Source organism: Mya arenaria, chromosome 14 (assembly GCF_026914265.1).
Source record: "Mya arenaria isolate MELC-2E11 chromosome 14, ASM2691426v1".
Taxonomy (NCBI): domain Eukaryota; kingdom Metazoa; phylum Mollusca; class Bivalvia; order Myida; family Myidae; genus Mya; species Mya arenaria.
The window spans coordinates 2,153,464-2,173,513 of record NC_069135.1 but is presented as its reverse complement, the minus strand read 5'-3'; the positions used below and the strand labels follow the sequence as shown (position 1 = coordinate 2,173,513).

Here is a 20,050-nt window from a genome sequence, read left to right as displayed (position 1 = left end):
TAAACTGAAAAAGACCCAACACTTTCACTAATAGAATCCACACTTTCAACCAAATACTTAACATATGACATATTGGTTACGTGTTGAATGGAGCCAGAAATATCTTGCTTCTAGAATAAAAAATCTGATGTTTCCATAAAAGGATATTAAGAAGATATCAAACGTCTAGAACAAACATGATGAAATTCCGATAATGTAATGCGTGAACGCCAAACACACAATCCGTGCGTAGAGTTGGTATGAATCATAGAGATATGTATATATATGAATCAATCCATACCTCAGGATATAAAAATATCATGAAATAAATTAAATCAAGATTATGGAACGCCACAACTGCTTTATGTTGTGACAAATTTTGACTGACATGTTATGATGTCTAACTCACATGGGGCTATGTCTAACTCACATGTTATAATGTCAGACCGACATGTTATTATGTCAGACCGAAATGTTATTATGTCAGACCGACATGTTATTATACCTAATTGACATGCGATTGTCCACTTCCGTCTTATAATGTTCAAAAGACGTTACGTATATGTTGAAAAAATTGCAAGTTACTCTTCACCTGTGCTATTTGTGATCATTTTAGTATCAGTCAGAGATGGTTTGAACAAAAACTGATATAATTAATTTATGTACATTATAAGAAAATGGTTGGCTGTACCTTTATAGAATTCTAAAATCCTATTAGGGCCACCCGCCTCTCGGCTTTTGAAAAAGTCCCAGAAAAAAACACCGCTATATTTGTTTGCAAACATGTCGCATCTTTTTTTCAATTTGTACAGTATTTAATATAGCAAAACCTCTTGGTAGTCAATGAAAATGTGTGCTGAAGCATCAATAAATATCGCGCTGTTTTTATTCAGACATCTCTATTCAAAAAGATTCACCGATGTAAATGTCAAATTTCTCAACGTTTTATATCGAATTTCAAATGAAACAAATCCACACAATAACACTCCTATACAAAGGACTACAAATGAATGCAAATGATGTAACAAACAAACGTCGCAGATGTTTTTCATGGGCAATTAATAAGACGGAGTGTAGGATCGCAATGGTACTAATAGGATTCCGAGTTATTTTGATTAAGATATTCTTTCTTAAATGCGTATCTTTATGATCAACAAGACAAGAAGAGTTTTTTATGTCAATAGAGACTATATTTAGGTTTAAATGTAAAAGTCTCCTTTTATAACACGTAAACAGAGCGTGCTATCTCATCTGAATAATATGTGATTAAGATGAACATGTTGATATATGGACAAGTTACCATGACACCTTGACCTTGACCTTGAACGTATCTTGTTGACAAGAAAGCATGTGCTTGCACATAATATCACGCTCATTTGACAAAATCACATACCATGGCATTAAGACATATATTCATTAGACGAGAAATCAATTGGACATAATAATATGTCAATTGGGCATAATAGCATGTCAGTCTGACATAAAACCATGTGAGTAAGACATAATCACACGTCCGTTAGACATAATTACATGCTAGTTAAGCATAAAAACATGTCAGTTTGACAAATTAACATGCCAATTAGACATACGAACATGTCGGTTAGACATGAACTCATTCTAGTTAGACATACTTAAATATAATAGCATGTCAGCTGGAGATAGTAGCATTAGATGTCACAACATAAGACAATTTGGGCGTTAAATACAAAATCATGTTGAACTATATTATATTTAATGCTTATCTTTGATCTTCTTAACGCTAAGGCCCTGGGCCGCAGTCCGGGCGCATAAACATATGCTTACTTTTTTAGTGTTCAGTGCGAACGCCTTTATAATAAGTAGCAAATCTGCATGCGTGAGTTTCCAAATTGCTCACTTAATGGGACCAATTAATGACTAAATGGAAATTTGTTTTTGTTCCCTAATGGAAATTTGGCGGTTGTGTAATCTGCTTAATGGATTTCTGGTTGTCACAGCTCCTCTAAATCTGTCCGGCGATGTAAGAGGCGGAGGCAGGAGCCGGTACACTAAATACGATAACATATACTATGTATTTGATCCAAGTCGGCGAGTAAATATACAATAAACAGTCGTAGTGCCTCTGAACTGACTATTATCAAAACATAGTACCTAAAAACAACATATACATAAACACATACTCTATATACAGTGTAGTAAAACCGTACGGGGGGAATTCGGAGTGACCCGATAAGGCAGGTGACCCTTTAAAGCAGGAGAGCGTTCAACCAGGTTGGAATGTATATATATATATAACAGCTAGACTAAGGACTATACCTATTAAAACTTATATATAATAAACATTCACCGGACAATTATGACATATAATATACAAGCTAAGAACATAAGCATAAAGATGTATCCTATTGATGCAACAATCTGTTGAAATCAACAATACAGAGTGTGATTTTAAGAATATGTAATAGGTAGATAAAATAAATTGAAAGCTTAAAGCTGCACTCTCACAGATTTACCATTTATACAACTTTTTTATTTTTTTGTCTTGGAAAGTGCAATTTTTTGCGTAAATATCTGCAAACCAATGATAAAAGATTGCTGACAAAAGATCAGATCGCAGACTTTCATATTTCCGTTCGAAAATTAATGTTTTAAAGCTTAAACCGTACTAACGGTTTAAGAAAAATGCATAAAACATCAATTTTTGAACTTAAATATAAAAATCTGCAATCTAATTTTTTGTCAGCAATCTTATATAACTGCATGGTTTCCATGGATTTTCGCAAATGTTGGCTCGTTCCAAGACAAAAAATGAAAAAGTTGTCAAAACGTTCAATATGTGAGAGTGCAGCTTTAATGATTAAGAATGGCCGGAGTGAGTGAAGCAATTCAATTTCAAATGGCAATTATTTGATAAACAACCTTTTGGGGCTTTATTTTAAATATATGTTATCAGTATGAAATACCTTCAAGTGACACCGAATTAAATGAGGCTAACCAGACATCAACATTTAACACTACAGCCAATGGCACATTAAAACTACACATGTGTATATAGGATACCTTATTGATCATGTGTTTCCATTGTAACAGTCACTTGCTTCATTTCTGTGATTATATAGGTTTGTGTGATATTTAAAATCAATCATTTCTGATTTTTTTCATGTTTTTATGTGTAAAACTGAAAGTATGACTTCTTAAATCAATATTTTTATATTGTTTTTAAATATCTGTTTACGACCTATAGATGTCGTAAAGTATCCAACTGGTTTGTTTGTATATTTCTATCTTAAACTACTGCCCAATGAATTTCTTTTTCTCCAACTACGTTTCCAGGGACACGACCTATTCAGAGTTACCAGTTTGCAAGAAGAAAAAAAACATGAAGAATTTCGCAGAAAGTGAATGGTATAAAATCATTTGAATCAAGAAAACACATTCTAGACCGACCTAAATTGTTATCGAAATAAATCAAAGCGCTGAAAGCACTGGGGGTATTCACTGCATTGTACGATCGATATACCATGTAGAATATTTCATCCAGAGTCAACATATGTGATACGTATCCTCATATAATATATATCGCGTTTCCGTGTAAACGTAAAGAATTGAGGAAAAAGTACCCAAGATACATGGAACAAGTTAGTAATTCATAGATCATTTTCTTACAAGAAAATGACCAAACTATATCCAATAAATATTATAAACTCAGGTTCAATTATAAATGAAAATGTCATGCGTGACAAGACTGTTGGGCTGTTAAGACTACAAATATTACAAACAATAAACCAGTTACATTCCTTTTTTATGGATACGAATTAAGTGTGCATACGTTGGAAATGTGCGTTTAGTTGATAAATTCATGAAACAAAAAAGATATATCGTACAAAAGACAAAAGTATGACATGAAATGAATGAAATTCTTGTCTTTGGTTGGAGAATATAAGAATCCTCCTACGGTCAGAATTAAAGATTATTGAATCATGTGTCCCATCCAGATGGTTCCATTAGGACACATCAAGTGCCAGCACAATAAAGTAGAAATAACAGTGAATAGCCACACATTCCCTTATACGGAATGGATGCAGACATACAATATATCACATTTACTAATGTGTTCCTGCTTTGTTCTTTGATTATTGTGCCCAAGAAACAAGATTACATTTGAATGATGGCCTGGTTTGTGCTGTTTCCACTGCATTATTTACTCAGTTAATGCCGCATGTTACACAACAAACAATACTGTCGTCTTCGCGTGCTTTTTTCGTTTTTTTTTTTTACCGACAAGAAATATTTCTTGATTTGAGTGTAATATTGTTTTTTACTTCACGAGTAGCGAAAAAATACAGAAAAATATAAACGATATTTGGACGCTTTTGTTATCACGTAGCTTTAAATAAAATACAACATTTAAAACGATCTCTGTGGACAAATCATATGTTTTGTTTTGTTTTGATCATAAAAGTCAAATGAAATAAACATTATTTATAGAATAATATATGGTTGACCATTGCTTTTGGGTGATAATTGCCCCAGTGGAAAGAATAATTGCCCCGAGGGCTGTATAATACATATGTTTTGTCATCTGTCAATGATTTCAAATGGATTTAAAAACATGGTTTTGTGGAATAATGAAGGATATGTAGTATAATTAGCATGTATTCTGGAACTCTTAAAAATGAGATATAACAAAATGGTTTTTGAATGGCATTAGCTGCGTAAAATAACGAGTGACTGCGAATCAAGATAGCAAACCTTTTCGTAAGTGTTTTCAGAATAATTCTGCAATTTTTTCAATTCTTCAAATTTTACATTGGCTGATTTTGATGTTCATTTCAATAGGTGAGCACAGCTTGGGTCGATCAAGCCTAGGAGCAGTTTCATAAGAATCTCGGATTGAATGACCCTAGCCATTTCGCTGTAATAATTAACATTTCTCAGCGAATAAAGTTAAACAAAACGTTTCGACAAAACATTTCCTTGTCTCACTGCTTTATGAACTTTGTCGAATGTAAATACGGTACGGTTTCGGGTAGTACTCGTCACTGAAACACGGAAGGTGTCATTATTGGTAAAACTAATTTCACTATTATTGCATCGATAGTTCCATTTTAATCCATTTAAAGCTTTTAATGTTTAAATCTTTTCCTACCAAGTATACGGCGGCCATTTTTATTTTCGTGAAAATGACATCAGTGTGCACGTTTTTGTCTTTGTCAGGCAATTATGCCATAATAGCCCTGACGTGCCGTGATAATCTCACGGGCGGAGACGATAATCATTATTGCGGGAACGAATTTCTACAGTAAAATGTTACTATTTATAGTAACATGTGTATTATAATGCGTTCAAATGAAGCCTCTTCTTTTGTACGTACATGGAGCTATATTGTGTCTCTTTTTATTTTAAAATTTATACTACATTAAACGTTAAACTTCTGGGAATAGGTGTACAGTTTCACCATGAAATTACTGAAACGTCCGGTCAGGCAGAAGCTTCAACGCGAAGATGGTTCTGTGAAGACGGTAAGCGAAAACATGAAAATGCATCTGTATCGGGTACGCTGACGGTCGGACCAACACAGATCGCCAATAAAGACGTCAACAAAAAATATATGTCTAATTTCATGGAACTTTAATGTAATAACATTACATGCATAAATGTACATATTTTCAATAGTTTTCAATGTGTGGCACACTTCTTAAATTTTATATCTGTCGGTAAACACTTTGTTAGTTGAATGGTGTTTTTTAATAATACATATTTGTATTGTAGTGTTGAGTATACCTCATTGGATTTTGAAATGGGCCAATGAGCATCTAACAAAATGTTTTGAAGTAATATTTTCCATTGCAATCACAACTTGAATGCTAAATATGATGCCATTGTTGTACTAACAATTTTCGGTTTTGATTAAAATGACAAATGACAGGGCTAACCCTTGTTTAGAAATAGTCCTTCAAATCAGTTGCTAACGAATATGCAATAATTCTAGCTAACGTTGAGTCATAACCGTGCTCTTTAGCATCAAAAATAGTAAAACAAAGAAGGGAACATTGCTAAATCCATTTCTTGTGAGAGTACACCTTAGCAATGCATAACAAAGTTACAACAGAGCGCTGGGAGTACGCAGTCTTGTACGATATAAATAATACGAAAAAATACACAGGGACAAGCCTAGCAGCCAAATATTTAAATGCAGAGCTTGCATAGATGCCAAAGGTTAAGTAGATGAGAAAACAAACGTTACAGAACAACACAGATAGGCTGCACATGCATCAGACGATCTTATAAATAAATGTTGGGGTTACCGCGTCGAAACGGTCAGCGGAATAGATAATTAGGGGTGTATAAAGCAGTTCCTGACTACTCAGAACATTTGATAAACTTAGGTCAAAAAGTTGTACCCTGCGAATGGCGAAATGATACATCAACAATTGATCAAGGATTAATAAAAAAATGACGTTGATTTTTTTCACATTTATTTTATATATATATATATATATATATATATATATATATATATATATATATATATATATATATATATATATATATATTGTTAGATGTAAGATAGAATTTGACAATGTTCACAAACTAAAATAATGTTTTTAAATATTGCTTTGCTAATAACACTTACCGAAAGTGGGTGTTGCGAAGATGACTGTGCAAGAGATGAAGCATGTTGCCGCTTAAAAATTATTATTTAAGAAAAATCCAATACAAATTTATTCTTATATCATACGCAATCGACATAAATAAGTCCAATGAATATAACAATCTGCCTTTTCACTGCCTTCTCACTAACAATATGTTTCGCCATAAATATAACACCAGATGCTTATCAGGTATCGGCTAATATGGCAAATATTTCTTAGTTATTACAACTCATGCAAAAGTTGTGTCTTATTGTTTTATCCGCCTACAGAGCATAAAGGTTTCTTCCTATTCAACTGTCTTGACATTTCTGAGAAAAGAATTTTCCCTGATGAAACATTCAAAATTCACATTATTCAAATTTCAGGACTTCCTTAAACTCCCAATTGTTACACTTCTGTAAATGCGTTATCTTAACGTTGTAATTGCGTGGCAATTTCGCACGAAGCCCTAAGCATTTAAGTCACTGACAGTTATGTATCCTTTTAACGGCTTTAGAATTCGTGTCTATAAGCCCTGTTTTGTTTTTCTGCTCTCACTCAATCCAGATATCTACAACCTGTTGTGTTTTTCTGGTTTCTGTCAATCAATGATATCCAAATTAAGGCAATACGAAACCATATTAAATCCGTTATTTAATCATAAATGTCAAACCCCGGACCGCCGTTGTGTTATATTATAGAAGCAAGCGTTTTCTCTATACTTGCTAAGTTTCCTTAGAAGCTTCGGGGTCAAATGAGAATTAAAGAACAACTGTGTGTCTGGTATATAACGGGCACATAAACTTGCCTTTAGAGTATCGTAATGTAAAAAAATTAAGAAACTTTCGGAAAACACATCAAGGCAAGTGAAGAGAGAAGGTAGTTTAATACATGATATGATAATAAAGTTAATTTGAATGAAATACAATAGCAAAACAATCTGGCGGCAGCAGGATTCGTACCCGGGTAATTCGGATCTGCAGTCAGGGGGTCATGTCCATTTGACCGAGGTACACTGTTACTCTGAGAGGGTTGCATGTGAAATAAAAAAAAATTTGTCAACATTAGAATGTCTGTTGTTGTTGTTGTTGTTGTTGTTGTTGTTGTTGTTGTTATTGTTGTTTTGTTGTGGATTAAGTGAGAATACTTGAAATTATCGACACCATTCGCCACTAAGTAGTTGGGTAATGAACAGCTTTTAAGGGGTCACATTCAATCCCCTTTCTTACTTCTTATTCCTTAATTATAACTCAACTTATGTGTGTCTATTACGAAAAAGGAATAGTTGTATAAACATTATTAGAAACATGAGGTAATATTAACTTTAACGTATTTTACCCGATACAGGAACAATTATAGTTCTAAATACTGACGGCAATACATCCACAAACTCGCCCAATACGAACCAAAGTGGGCTAACACAAATTTCTGCCGTTGTGATACCTACTGAACTCGCCAAATACGGGATTGAGGAATGGACCATTTTCATTGCCTGTCGAATACCCTAATAATACGAGAATGCTGAACGAAAATATAATATTCGGCAGCCATTTTATTTTCGTTTTACCGACTGTTTATAAAAATTGTGTGCCTTGTTTTAAAATAATTTAGAATTACTAGCCTTCACTTGGTTTGTTATTATAGTTGTGTTTAACCTGTTAGTGGATTTTATGACAATAATGTTTTTGAAACCGACAAGATAGACGACACTATACGATTTTAAAATAATCACAAACAAGTTTGCTTCTTAGAGCAACGTGAAACTTGCTTTATTCATAAGTCTGTGCAATGTCACTATCGTGAGTGCATTTTGAGAGCAGCTAAGACTAGAAAAGCAGAATGCATGAATGTAATTGAAAAAGAGAATACTAAAGTAAGGTATATCATATTAGAATTCTTTAATCTAAATGTCTTGGCATACGTAATAGTAAGTTAAGTATTAAAACACTAATGCACAAGTGATTTCATATTGACCGAGTTCTTTGCCCTCAGTCACCGGTATTGGCCTTCGCCCTACGCGCTCTAAGAATTTTAAGACAAAAAACTGTATATATACTTCCTACTGTTGTGTTTTGCATGTCGTCTTAAACATTAAGTCTGAACTCATGAAACAAAATAAAAACAGGCTGTTGCTTTTTATCATGATTGAGAATTGAGCTGTATAATTCACAAAAGATAATGAAGCAGGTGTTTTTTGCCTTTTGGCGGGAAACTGCATTTGAAATGACGTCATTGATTTTTTCTCCGCCCGCCTGTGTGCACATGCACGTTTGATTTATGCAGCAAAATTGTCCAAATAACCAATACAATGAGTGATATCAACATGTTATTCCAGTGTTTCTGTTTCCTCCATATTTATATTGAATAGTACTTACCGACGATGTGTGTTACGAAGTCGAGAATGTAGCAAATGAAGCATCCTTTAGTGCCAGCTCCAAATAATTGGATAAAAAGCATTTATGCATTAAAATTTTAATCATGCCACAATTGACCATTTCACAAACAAATCCATAAACTACGCCTTTCTCATTTAACGTAGGAAATGGGATGCATTTCAATATATCCCCCAGACCAATATCATATATGGACATACACAAATATCATTTTCGTAGCCAATATTAAAATATGACATTCAGTTAGCAATTCCAACAATCGCATTAGAATGCGTCTTTCGTATCTAGATTTCGTGATAATTATTAGGAAACTGGACTAGTAGATTCCTTGTAAGACCGTCAAACCTCACATTATTCAAATTACAACGATATGTCTAGACCCATCCGATGATTTCACGTTTTTTCTCAAAATGCTTCAACGATGTAACTGCAAGGCAATTTGCCATAAAGACCACAAAAAAACCTTAGCCTTTAAGACAACTTTATGGAAATGATGGTTCTTTGAGTATTGATGGCCTCACCATGTGATTGGCTCAGCTTTTTCTTACACACAATATTCCTAGGAAAGTACCAGATTAAGGATTTATCTATACTTCGCACAAAATGAAGCGTAATCTGGCACCACAATTTAGAACAAAACAACCACTGCCTTTAATCCCAATTAAACATTTAAAATCATCCTGGTTTGTCAATTACTCGAAACAAATGAACTCAACTCATACTTTTAAGAGAGTACTCACAAAATAAAATAAAAAAGCGTCCAACGGGACAACAGTTGACCAAATTTCCTAAAACAATATGTTATTTCATTGTTCACGCTGTACGCCACTCAAACAGACCCATAGTATTCAAAGGCACAGCTAACTAGACAGTAATGATTCTTCTGTGGCTTGAAAGATACTTTTATAATATCTTTGATTGATAAAAATCCGACAAATAAACAAACAAAATTAGCATTAAATGCTTTCAATATGTACGAATTGTAAAAGGCTGTACCTGATGTTTTTCGAAATCCAGGTAATAACGTTTCGTGCAATTTCTATTGGTATATATGAGATATTGAATGTTGAGAACACTTAAGTGTCAACAAGTTCTGTTCACTCGAATTACTATCATTGGCACGGTATGTACACGCGTGTGCCTAAAATAAAGGTAAACATTTTAATACGCATATTGAGAATCATGTTATCGAGGTTTCTGGATAAGCTGATATCTTGCAGAGGTCTTGCATCTCGTCCCAGCTGCTGCACAGGTCTTGCATCTCGTCCCAGCTGCTGCACAGGTCTTGCATCTCGTCCCAGCTGCTGCACAGGTCTTGCATCTCATTCCAGCTGCTGCACAGGTCTTGCATCTCGTTCCAGCTGCTGCAGAGGTCTTGCATCTCGTCCCAGCTGCTGCACAGGTCTTGCATCTCGTTCCAGCTGCTGCACATGTCTTGCATCTCGTTCCAGCTGCTGCACAGGTCTTGCATCTCGTTCCAGCTGCTGCACAATGTTTTATCATATGGTTCCAGCAACACTGGTTGACCTCAGCAGGTTGCATCTACTGGGTAGGTTCTTGGACTTTCGTTCATTTACAAAGCGGGAAATCAATAATAAAATGATATAATTATATAATACATCAGAACCGGAATAAAACATCGGCACCATCACTTCTGTTCCCCAAACAACATATATATGTATATCAGCTTCTATCATATTCTACGTACCAAGATTTCCAATTAATATCTTTAAAAAGTACATCGCACAATCAAAGCCAGTTCGTTGATATATCAAAGCATATACAAAACATGTCTGTAGTATTCCTCTTGATCTAAAACGCAAGACCTCTTTCTCGAATGAAAAAAAACAACCAGATGACCAAAGGCAGGGGCGTAGCTAGGGCCTAAAATACTAATAGGCCCGATGATGCTATGTGAGTTTGGGGACTTTTATATGCATATTACACACACTCAATTACAATAAAACCAAGCAATACACCCTGCGTGTAGTTTTGAAATAAACAGCAAACTTGCTTTCGTTAAAATAAAACAATATTTTGAGTTGTTCAATGTGTTTGAGTAGCTATTAGTTTTTTTGTGGCATTTTGGGGTTATTCAAATTTATCGTTTTCCAAAACAAGTTGCCTGCAAGGTCTTTATGTAGTTATACCACTGAAAAGGCAATCAAAACATCATTTATATAAGCACAAAGTTATATATGTCATGTCCTGCTAAGATATAAGTCCGTTGGTGGAAAAAAAAAAACGTTAATTGTTTCAATCGATCGAAGTGCCTAAATTGCATAAAATATGAAAAACAACTTGTTAAAACTTAAGAACACTAATGTCATGGCAATATATATGTTTTTCATGCGACTGTAGTGCATATGGTGACTGTCAGGTAGCGTAGTCAGCTTGTATTGGAAACTCGGCTAACTAATTCCTCTAGTTCAAAACAACAAATGCTATTTTCCCCAGAGAATCTGGCATTGAAAGACGTGGGCGAGATTATGTTAAGGAAGGCTTTTACTGGATATCTCAAACGTAATGGAGATACTTTATTTAGACAAACACTCTTGGGATATTAACAGAGAAATTTGAGCCAAGAACACAGCAACAGTTATTAAACTGTTATCCAACGATATCAATCAAGTTATATAATCTTAGCTAAGCCACGTGCTCTCAATGATGGAGGTTTTGGAAGAGTCGCAAATAAAGCAGACGGTACACTATATGTGTCGCAAATAAAGCAGATATACCGTAGTGATGGGCCGATGATCGCCGATAATCGATTATACCGGCAGACATTTGTAACTCAGCGATCGGCGACCACATCATTCCATAATCGAATAATCGAAAAAAAAAAGAGTTTGCTTGAATATAGTAAATTTCCAACTTTATACAGAACAGTAACTTAGAGCTAAGGGTAGTAACCGCTACTTTGAGTTTTAACAGTATTTTTCTTTAGTTTGTCTTTGCGTTCAAATCGCTCTTTGATGGCGGACAGCGCGGGTCGACCCGGATCTCAAAGTATTTGATTACCCTTGTTATCGGTCGCCCAGGTGCTATAAAAGTGCAAATTATTATTATTACCCTCGGGCAATTATTTTCCGCACTAGGGCAATTATCTACCAAAAACCATGTATTATTTTATAAATAACAGTCAATTTAAGTATAGCTCACCATGAAATGTTCCCTTACTTCATAAACCTTGAAATTTAAAAAAATAAAATAATTATTTTTAGAATTATTCAATATGCCAGAAATAATTCCTGTTTTCCGACTGAAGCATTAGAAGTGAAATATACATTAACCTAAGGTCCTTATTGATATATACATCAGAAAATGATGCTTTTGTGATACTGTCCGATTACAGCCGATTAATCGGATAATCGATCGATCAGGGATTATGAAAATCCAAGCCGATTGCCCATCACTACGGTATAGTATATGTGTCGAAAATAAAGCAGACGGTACACTATATATGCCGCAAATAAAGCAGACGGTACACTATATGTGTCGCAAATAAACCGGACGGTTCACTATATATGTCGCAAATAAAGCAGACGGTATAGTATATGTGTCGCAAAATAGGACAGACGATACACTATATATGTCGCAAATAAAGCAGACGGTACACTATATATGTCGCAAATAAACCGGACGGTACACTATATGTGTCGCAAATAGGGCAGACGATACACTATATATGTCGCAAATAAACCAGACGATACACTATATATGTCGCAAATAAACCGGACGGTACACTATATGTGTCGCAAATAGGGCAGACGATACACTATATATGTCGTTAATAAAGCGGACGGTACACTATATATGTCGCAAAAAAAGCAGACAGCGCACTATAATTTCTCTAAAATGGTAAAAACCCCAGAAAATGAAAATGAAAAGAGAATTAACACGAAATGCAAGTCGGCAAGCAATGTACGGTGGAATATGTCTGTTACTAGCATTTCAAGATATAACAAACGTTCGAACAAATATATCGTTGTTTCATTAGACAGTGTAGTCTCCAGATGCTTATTCATTCGTGCAGACACAACAAAGCCGCTGTAACATTTCTAATTTTTATCCACTTTCAATTATCAAAGAACAATGTCATATGGAAAATCAGCGTTTTTTTTCACTTTCTGGTCTTTTGGTGATCAATGTGTCAGCACTGTCCATGTACAGTCTCCATGAAGCAAAGTCTACACTCTAGATAATTTTGATTTATTCCGTGTCCCCCTAGCAACACATGTCCAGAATTAACAAATCCAACATTGTCTCTGTTATTCTAATTTTCTCCTGTCAAACTTGTCTACCGGCCGAATGCACACTGATATTCACAAGGCACCAGCATAAAAGTACAGACACTCATATTGAATACATAGTCATGATTCATCAGATGTTCTTACTTTGTCACATCTACTATAGTTTAATATATGCCAAATAGAAGACATGGTCTGCCTAAAGATGTAGAATCATATCTTTCAAATCATTACACACCCTTGGAATAGCGAAAATAATGGCAAATTTAAGAATACGAGTCGTACATAGCATTAAGCATAATACAAACAGACACACTCTATAAAAAGGGCAAAATAAAGCAGTGTGACATTTAATACAATGCATATATTATTTACAAGTCCGAAAAGTCACTTGACCCGACATACAATTATATTTTTCCAATGTTATCAAGATGTTCATTTTGGATATCAACAATATACATTCGACTTTTACAATAGCGATGGAGGTAGATATTCAGGAACGGTAGAGATTCAGGAACAACATTGTCTTTAAAGCAATAAGCCAGCATACCAATTGTATGAAACATCGTTTTTCCATTACAGTCATCAGCGAACAAAGCTCAACGTATTGTAAGGAACTATCTCCAAGTAGAAAATAACAAATACAGGCAAAATTGCCTTTAGCGCAATGAAAACTTAAAACGGCGGTGTTTATAAATACATGTTTCGTAAAAATGCAAAGAAAGCAAAACATCTTATTATGTTGGTAATCTCTATATTTTGCGTTATTCTCTTTATATTTAACGTTCTTTAAGAACTCTTGAGTTTTGTGTTAGTGTGTGAAAGACTTAGAAAGTTAGCGTACGAGAATACGGCAAGATAATGACATTGATGTTTTCTATCATGTTGCCAACACTCCAGGTATGAGACCCTCAGATGTTGCTATCACTCCAACTATGACACGCTATCATGTTGCCAACTCTGCAGCTATGAGACCATCTCATGTTGCCAACACTCAAGCTATGAGATGCTATCATGTTGCCAACACTCCAGCTATGAGACCCTCTCATGTTGCCAACACTCCAGATATGAGACCCTCTCATGTTGCCAACACTCCAAATATGAGACTCTCTCATGTTGCCAACACTCCAGCTATGAGACCCTCTCATGTTGCCAACACTCCAGGTAAGAGACGCTATCATGTTGCCATCACTCCGGGTATGAGGCCATATCATGTTGTCCTCACTAAAGGTATGAGACCCAATCATGTTGCCAACACTCCAGCTATGAGACCCTCTCATGTTGCCAACACTCCAGCTATAAGACCCTATAATATTGCCACAACTCCAAATATGAGACCCTATCATGTTGCCATCACTCCAGGTATGAGATCCAATAACGCTGCCAGCACTACAGCTATGAAACCAACTAATGTTGCCAACACGCCAGCTATGAGACCCTCTCATGATGCCAACACTCCAGCTATGAGACCCTCTCATGTTGCCAACACTCCAGCTATGAGCCCCCTCATGTTGCCAACACTCCAGCTATGAGACCTCATGTTCCAACACTCCAGCTATGAGACCCAATCATGTTGCCAACACTCCAGCTATGAGACCCTCTCATGTTGCCAACACTCCAGCTATGAGACCCTCTCATGTTGCCAACACTCCAGCTATGAGACACTCTCATGTTGCCAACACTCCGGCTGTGAGACCAACTCATGTTGCCAACACTCAAGCTATAAGACCCTCTCATGTTGCCAACACTCAAGCTATGAGATGCTATCATTTTGCCAACACTCCAGCTATGAGATCCAATCATGTTGCCAACACTCCAGGTATGAGACCCTCTCATGTTTGCCAACACTCCGCTATAATCTATCTGAGCACTCCTCATGTCTGTTGCCAACACTCCAGCTATGAGACCCTCTCATTGCCAACACTCCAGCTATGAGACCCTCTCATGTTGCCTACACTCCAATTTAAGACCCTCTCATGTTGCCAACACTCAAGCTATGAGATGCTATCATGTTGCCAACACTCCAGCTATGAGACCCAATCATGTTGCCAACACTCAAAGTATGAGACCCTCTCATGTTGCCAACACTCCAGGTATGATACCCTCTCATGTTGCCAACACTCCAGCTATGAGACCCTCTCATGTTGTTATCACCAGCTATGGGACACTTTCATGTTGCCAACACTCTAGGTATGAGACCCTCCCATGTTGCCAACACTCCAGGTATGAGGCCCTATCATGTTGCCAACACTCCAGGTATGAGACCCTATCATGTTGCCAACACTCAAGGTATGAGACCCTATCATGTTGCCAACACTCCAGGTATGAGACCCTCTCATGTTGCCAACACTTCAGGTATGAGACCCTCTCATGTTGCCAACACTCCAGGTATGAGACCCAATCATGTTGCCAACACTCCAGGTATTAGACCCTCTCATGTTGCCAACAATCCAGCTGTGAGACCAACTCATGTTGCCAACACTCCAAGTATGAGACCCTCTCATGTTGCCAACACTCCAGCTATGAGACCCTCTCATGTTGCCAACAATCCAGGTATGAGATCCTCTCATGTTGCCAACACTCCAGCTATGAGACCGTCTCATGTTGCTATCACTCCAGCTATGAGACACTTTCATGTTGCCAACACTCTAGGTGTGAGACCCTCTCATGTTGCCAACACTTCAGGTATGAGACCCTCTCATGTTGCCAACACTCCAGGTATGAGACCCAATCATGTTGCCAACACTCAAGGTATTAGACCCTCTCATGTTGCCAACAATCCAGCTGTGAGACCAACTCATGTTGCCAACACTCCAAGTATGAGACCCTCTCATGTTGCCAACACTCCAGCTATGAGACCCTCTCATGTTGCCAACACTCCAGGTATGAGACCCAATCATGTTGCCAACACTCAAGCTATGAGACCCTCTCATGTTGCCAACACTCAAGATATGAGACCCTCTCATGTTGCCAACACTCCAGCTATGAGACCCAATCATGTTGCCAAGACTTCAGGTATGAGACCCTCTCATGTTGCCATCACTCAAGCTATGAGACCCTCTCATGTTGCCAACACTCCAGGTATGAGACCCAATCATGTTGCCAACACTCCAGGTATATGAGACCCTCCCATGTTGCCAACACTCCAGGTATGAGACCCTCTCATGTTGCCATCACTCCAGCTATGAGACCCTCTCATATTGCCAACACTCCAGCTATGAGACCCTCTCATGTTGCCAACACTCCAGGTATGAGACCCAATCACGTTGCCAACACCCAGCTATAAGACCCTCTCACGTTGCTATCACTGCAGGTATGAAACCCTCTCATGCTGCCAACACTCCAGCTATGAGACCCTCTCATGTTGCCAACACTCCAGCTATGCGACCCTCTCATGTTGCCAACACTCCAGCAATTAGACCCTCTCATGTTGCCTACACTCCAGGTATGAGACCCAATCACGTTGCCAACACCCCAGCTATAAGACCCTCTCACGTTGCTATCACTGCAGGTATGAAACCCTCTCATGCTGCCAACACTCCAGCTATGAGACCCTCTCATGTTGCCAACACTCCAGCTATGCGACCCTTTCATGTTGCCAACACTCCAGCAATTAGACCTCTCATGTTGCCTACACTCCGGCTATAAGACCCTCTCATGTTGCCAACACTCAAGCTATGAGATGCTATCATGTTGCCAACACTCCAGCTATGAGACCCTCTCATGTTGCTATCACATCAGGCATGGGACCCTCTCATGTTGTCAACACTTCAAGTATGAGACCCTCTCATGTTGCCAACACTCCGGCAATGAGACCCTCTCATGTTGGCAACACTCCAGCTATGAGACCCTCTCACGTTGCCAACACTCCAGGTATGAGACCCTCTCATGTTGCCAACACTCCAGGTATGATACCCTCTCATGTTGTCATCACTCCAGCCATGAGGCCCTCTCATGTTGCCAATACTCCAGGTATGAGACCCTCTCATGTTGACAACACTCCAGGTATGAGACCCAATCATGTTGCCAACACTCCAGCTATGAGACCCTCTCACGTTGCTATCACTGCAGGTAAGAGACCCTCTCATGCTGCCAACACTCCAGGTATGAGACCCTCTCATGTTGCCAACACTCCAGCTATGAGACCCTCTCATGTTGCCAAAACTCCAGCAGTTAGACCCTCTCATGTTGCCTACACTCCAGCATTAACACCCTCTCATGTTGCAAACACTCAATCTATGAGATGGTATCATGTTGCCAACACTCCAGGCATGAGACCCTCTCATGTTGCCAACACTCCAGCTATGAGACCCTCTCATGTTGCTATCACTCCAGGTATGGGACCCTCTCATGTTGCCAACACTCCAGGTATGAGACACTCTCATGTTGCCAACACTCCAGCTATGAGACCCTCTCATGTTGCTATCACTCCAGCTATGAGACCCTCTCATGTTGCCAACATTCAAGCTATGAGACCCTCTCATGCTGCCAACACTCCAGCTATGAGACCCTCTCATGTTGCCAACATTCCAGGTATGAGACCCTCTCATGTTGCCAACACTTCAGGTATGAGACCCTCTCATGTTGCCAACACTCAAGCTATGAGACCCTCTCATGCTGCCAACACTCCAGCTATGAGACCCTCTCATGTTGCCAACACTCCAGGTATGAGACCCAATCATGTTGCCAACACTCCAGCTATGAGATGCTATCATGTTGCCATCACTCAAGCTATGAGACCCTCTCATGTTGCCAACACTCCAGGTATGAGAACCAATCATGTTGCCAACACTCCAGCTATGAGATGCTATCATGTTGCCAACACTCCAGCTGTGAGACCAACTCATGTTGCCAACACTCAAGCTATAAGACACTCTCATGTTGCCAACACTCAAGCTATGAGATGCTATCATGTTGCCAACACTCCAGCTATGAGACCCAATCATGTTGCCAACACTCCAAGTATGAGACCTCTCATGTTGCCAACACTCCAGCTATGAGACCCTCTCATGTTGCCAACACTCCAGCTATGAGACCCTCTCATGTTGCCAACACTCCAGCTATGAGATCCTCTCATGTTGCCAACACTCCAGCTATGAGACCATCTTATGTTGCCATCACTCCAGCTATGAGACCCAATCATGTTGCCAACACTCCAGGTATGAGACCCTCTCATGTTGCCAACACTTTAGGTATGAGACCCTCTCATGTTGCCAACACTCCAGCTATGAGACCCTCTCATGTTGCCAACACTCCAGTATGAGACCCTCTCATGTTGCCAACACGTAAGCTATGAGACCCTCACATGTTGCCAACACTCCAGCTATGAGACCCTCTCATGTTGCCAACACTCCAGCTATGAGACCCTCTCATGTTGCCAACACTCCAGCTATGAGACCCTCTCATGTTGCCAACACTCCAGCTATGAGACCCTCTCATGTTGCCAACACTCAAGCTATGAGACCCTCTCATGTTGCCAACACTCCAGGTATGAGGCTCAGTCATATTGCCAACACTCCAGGTATGAGACCCAATCATTTGCCATCACTCCAGCTATGAGACCCTCTCATGTTGCCATCACTCAAGCTATGAGGCCCTCTCATGTTCCCATCACTCCAGGTATGAGACCCTCTTCTGTTGCCAACACTCAAGCTATGAAACCCTCACATGTTGCCAACACTCCAGCTATGAGACCCTCTCATGTTGCCAACACTCCAGGTATGAGACCCAATCATGTTGCCAACACTCCAGCTATGAGATGCTATCATGTTGCCAACACTCCAGCTATGAGACCCTCTCATGTTGCCAACACTTAAGGTTTGAAACCCTGGAACACCTCTTCAGGTAGTTGCAATAACAAACATAAATGTTAAGTGATAAACCTTTAACTACTTACTAAATAATGCATTTATGCAAAATATTATTTATTGATTACATTATTGTAAACGTGTATTTAATAGCAGAAAGCGCAAAAATCATAAATGATTGGTGAACGATAAAATATTTACTGTGGTCAATTATAGTTTCATAAGGTAAAAATACCGTGTTTATTCTTATTTCTTTCAAATTAAATTCGGTATTCTTCATAAGAACCATTGTTTTCTACATTTATTCTTTTTTTGGAATATTAAAACAATATTTTTAATTGTGTTAAATCTTATCTGGGAGTAAGAGTCCATCTTTAATATGCAATGCAGTTCCAGAGAAAATCTTATAAAATCGCTTAGTGCATGTATGTTTTACGCTAGCACAAAATGTGTCAACGACGACGCCCTATTTCCCCTTGTGCACTCGGCACATGATGCAGTATGTGTCTTTAAGTGCACTTCACTTGTAACAGTATATTCTTAAGTTGCCATGAAATTTGTCTATTAATTTTAAGAAGAGGTGGGTTGAAATGCCAATTAACTACAGAAATAAGCACAGCAAAACAACTCTATTGCAGGTGTTTGTGGTTTACAGATATCAACCAGAGAGATATAACTGAAACATAATTTTTGAAACAGTGAAACAGTATTTTGATATCATTCACTTTTTGACCATTCAGATGTCAACATCAAACATCAGCGCTCATAGTAGGTATCAGGGTATAAGTATCTTCCATGACCGCTCGTGTAAGATAGGTTCATCCCAACCCGAGCCTAGGGATTTTTGCATAAACGAGGTTACCGAGTTTCCGCAGAACACCCTCCACGACGGTTGTGATGAACACGAGCGGGCATGGTAGATTCTTTTTCTACCACCTCAGTTAAACAAAATAAAGATACAATGTAGCTGAATAATTAAGTTAAGGAATTTGGTCTTATGTAAGGGA

General features: G+C 38.0%; 1 protein-coding gene across 7 annotated transcripts in view; it reads right to left on the bottom strand.

Annotated features, from left to right (window-relative positions):
- Positions 1-20,050, bottom strand: part of LOC128218214 (pleckstrin homology domain-containing family G member 7-like) — a 187,691-nt gene that overhangs the window by 101,101 nt on the left and 66,540 nt on the right. The window contains exon 1 of one of the 7 annotated variants that reach the window (XM_052925822.1): positions 6,596-6,683. The exons of the other annotated variants lie outside the window; for them this stretch is intronic. Within the exon in view, the coding sequence (XP_052781782.1) occupies positions 6,596-6,639 (44 nt within the window). The 5' untranslated portion in view covers positions 6,640-6,683. Of the gene's footprint in view, positions 1-6,595; positions 6,684-20,050 lie in introns of those variants that run through there. 7 annotated transcript variants of the gene reach the window in all.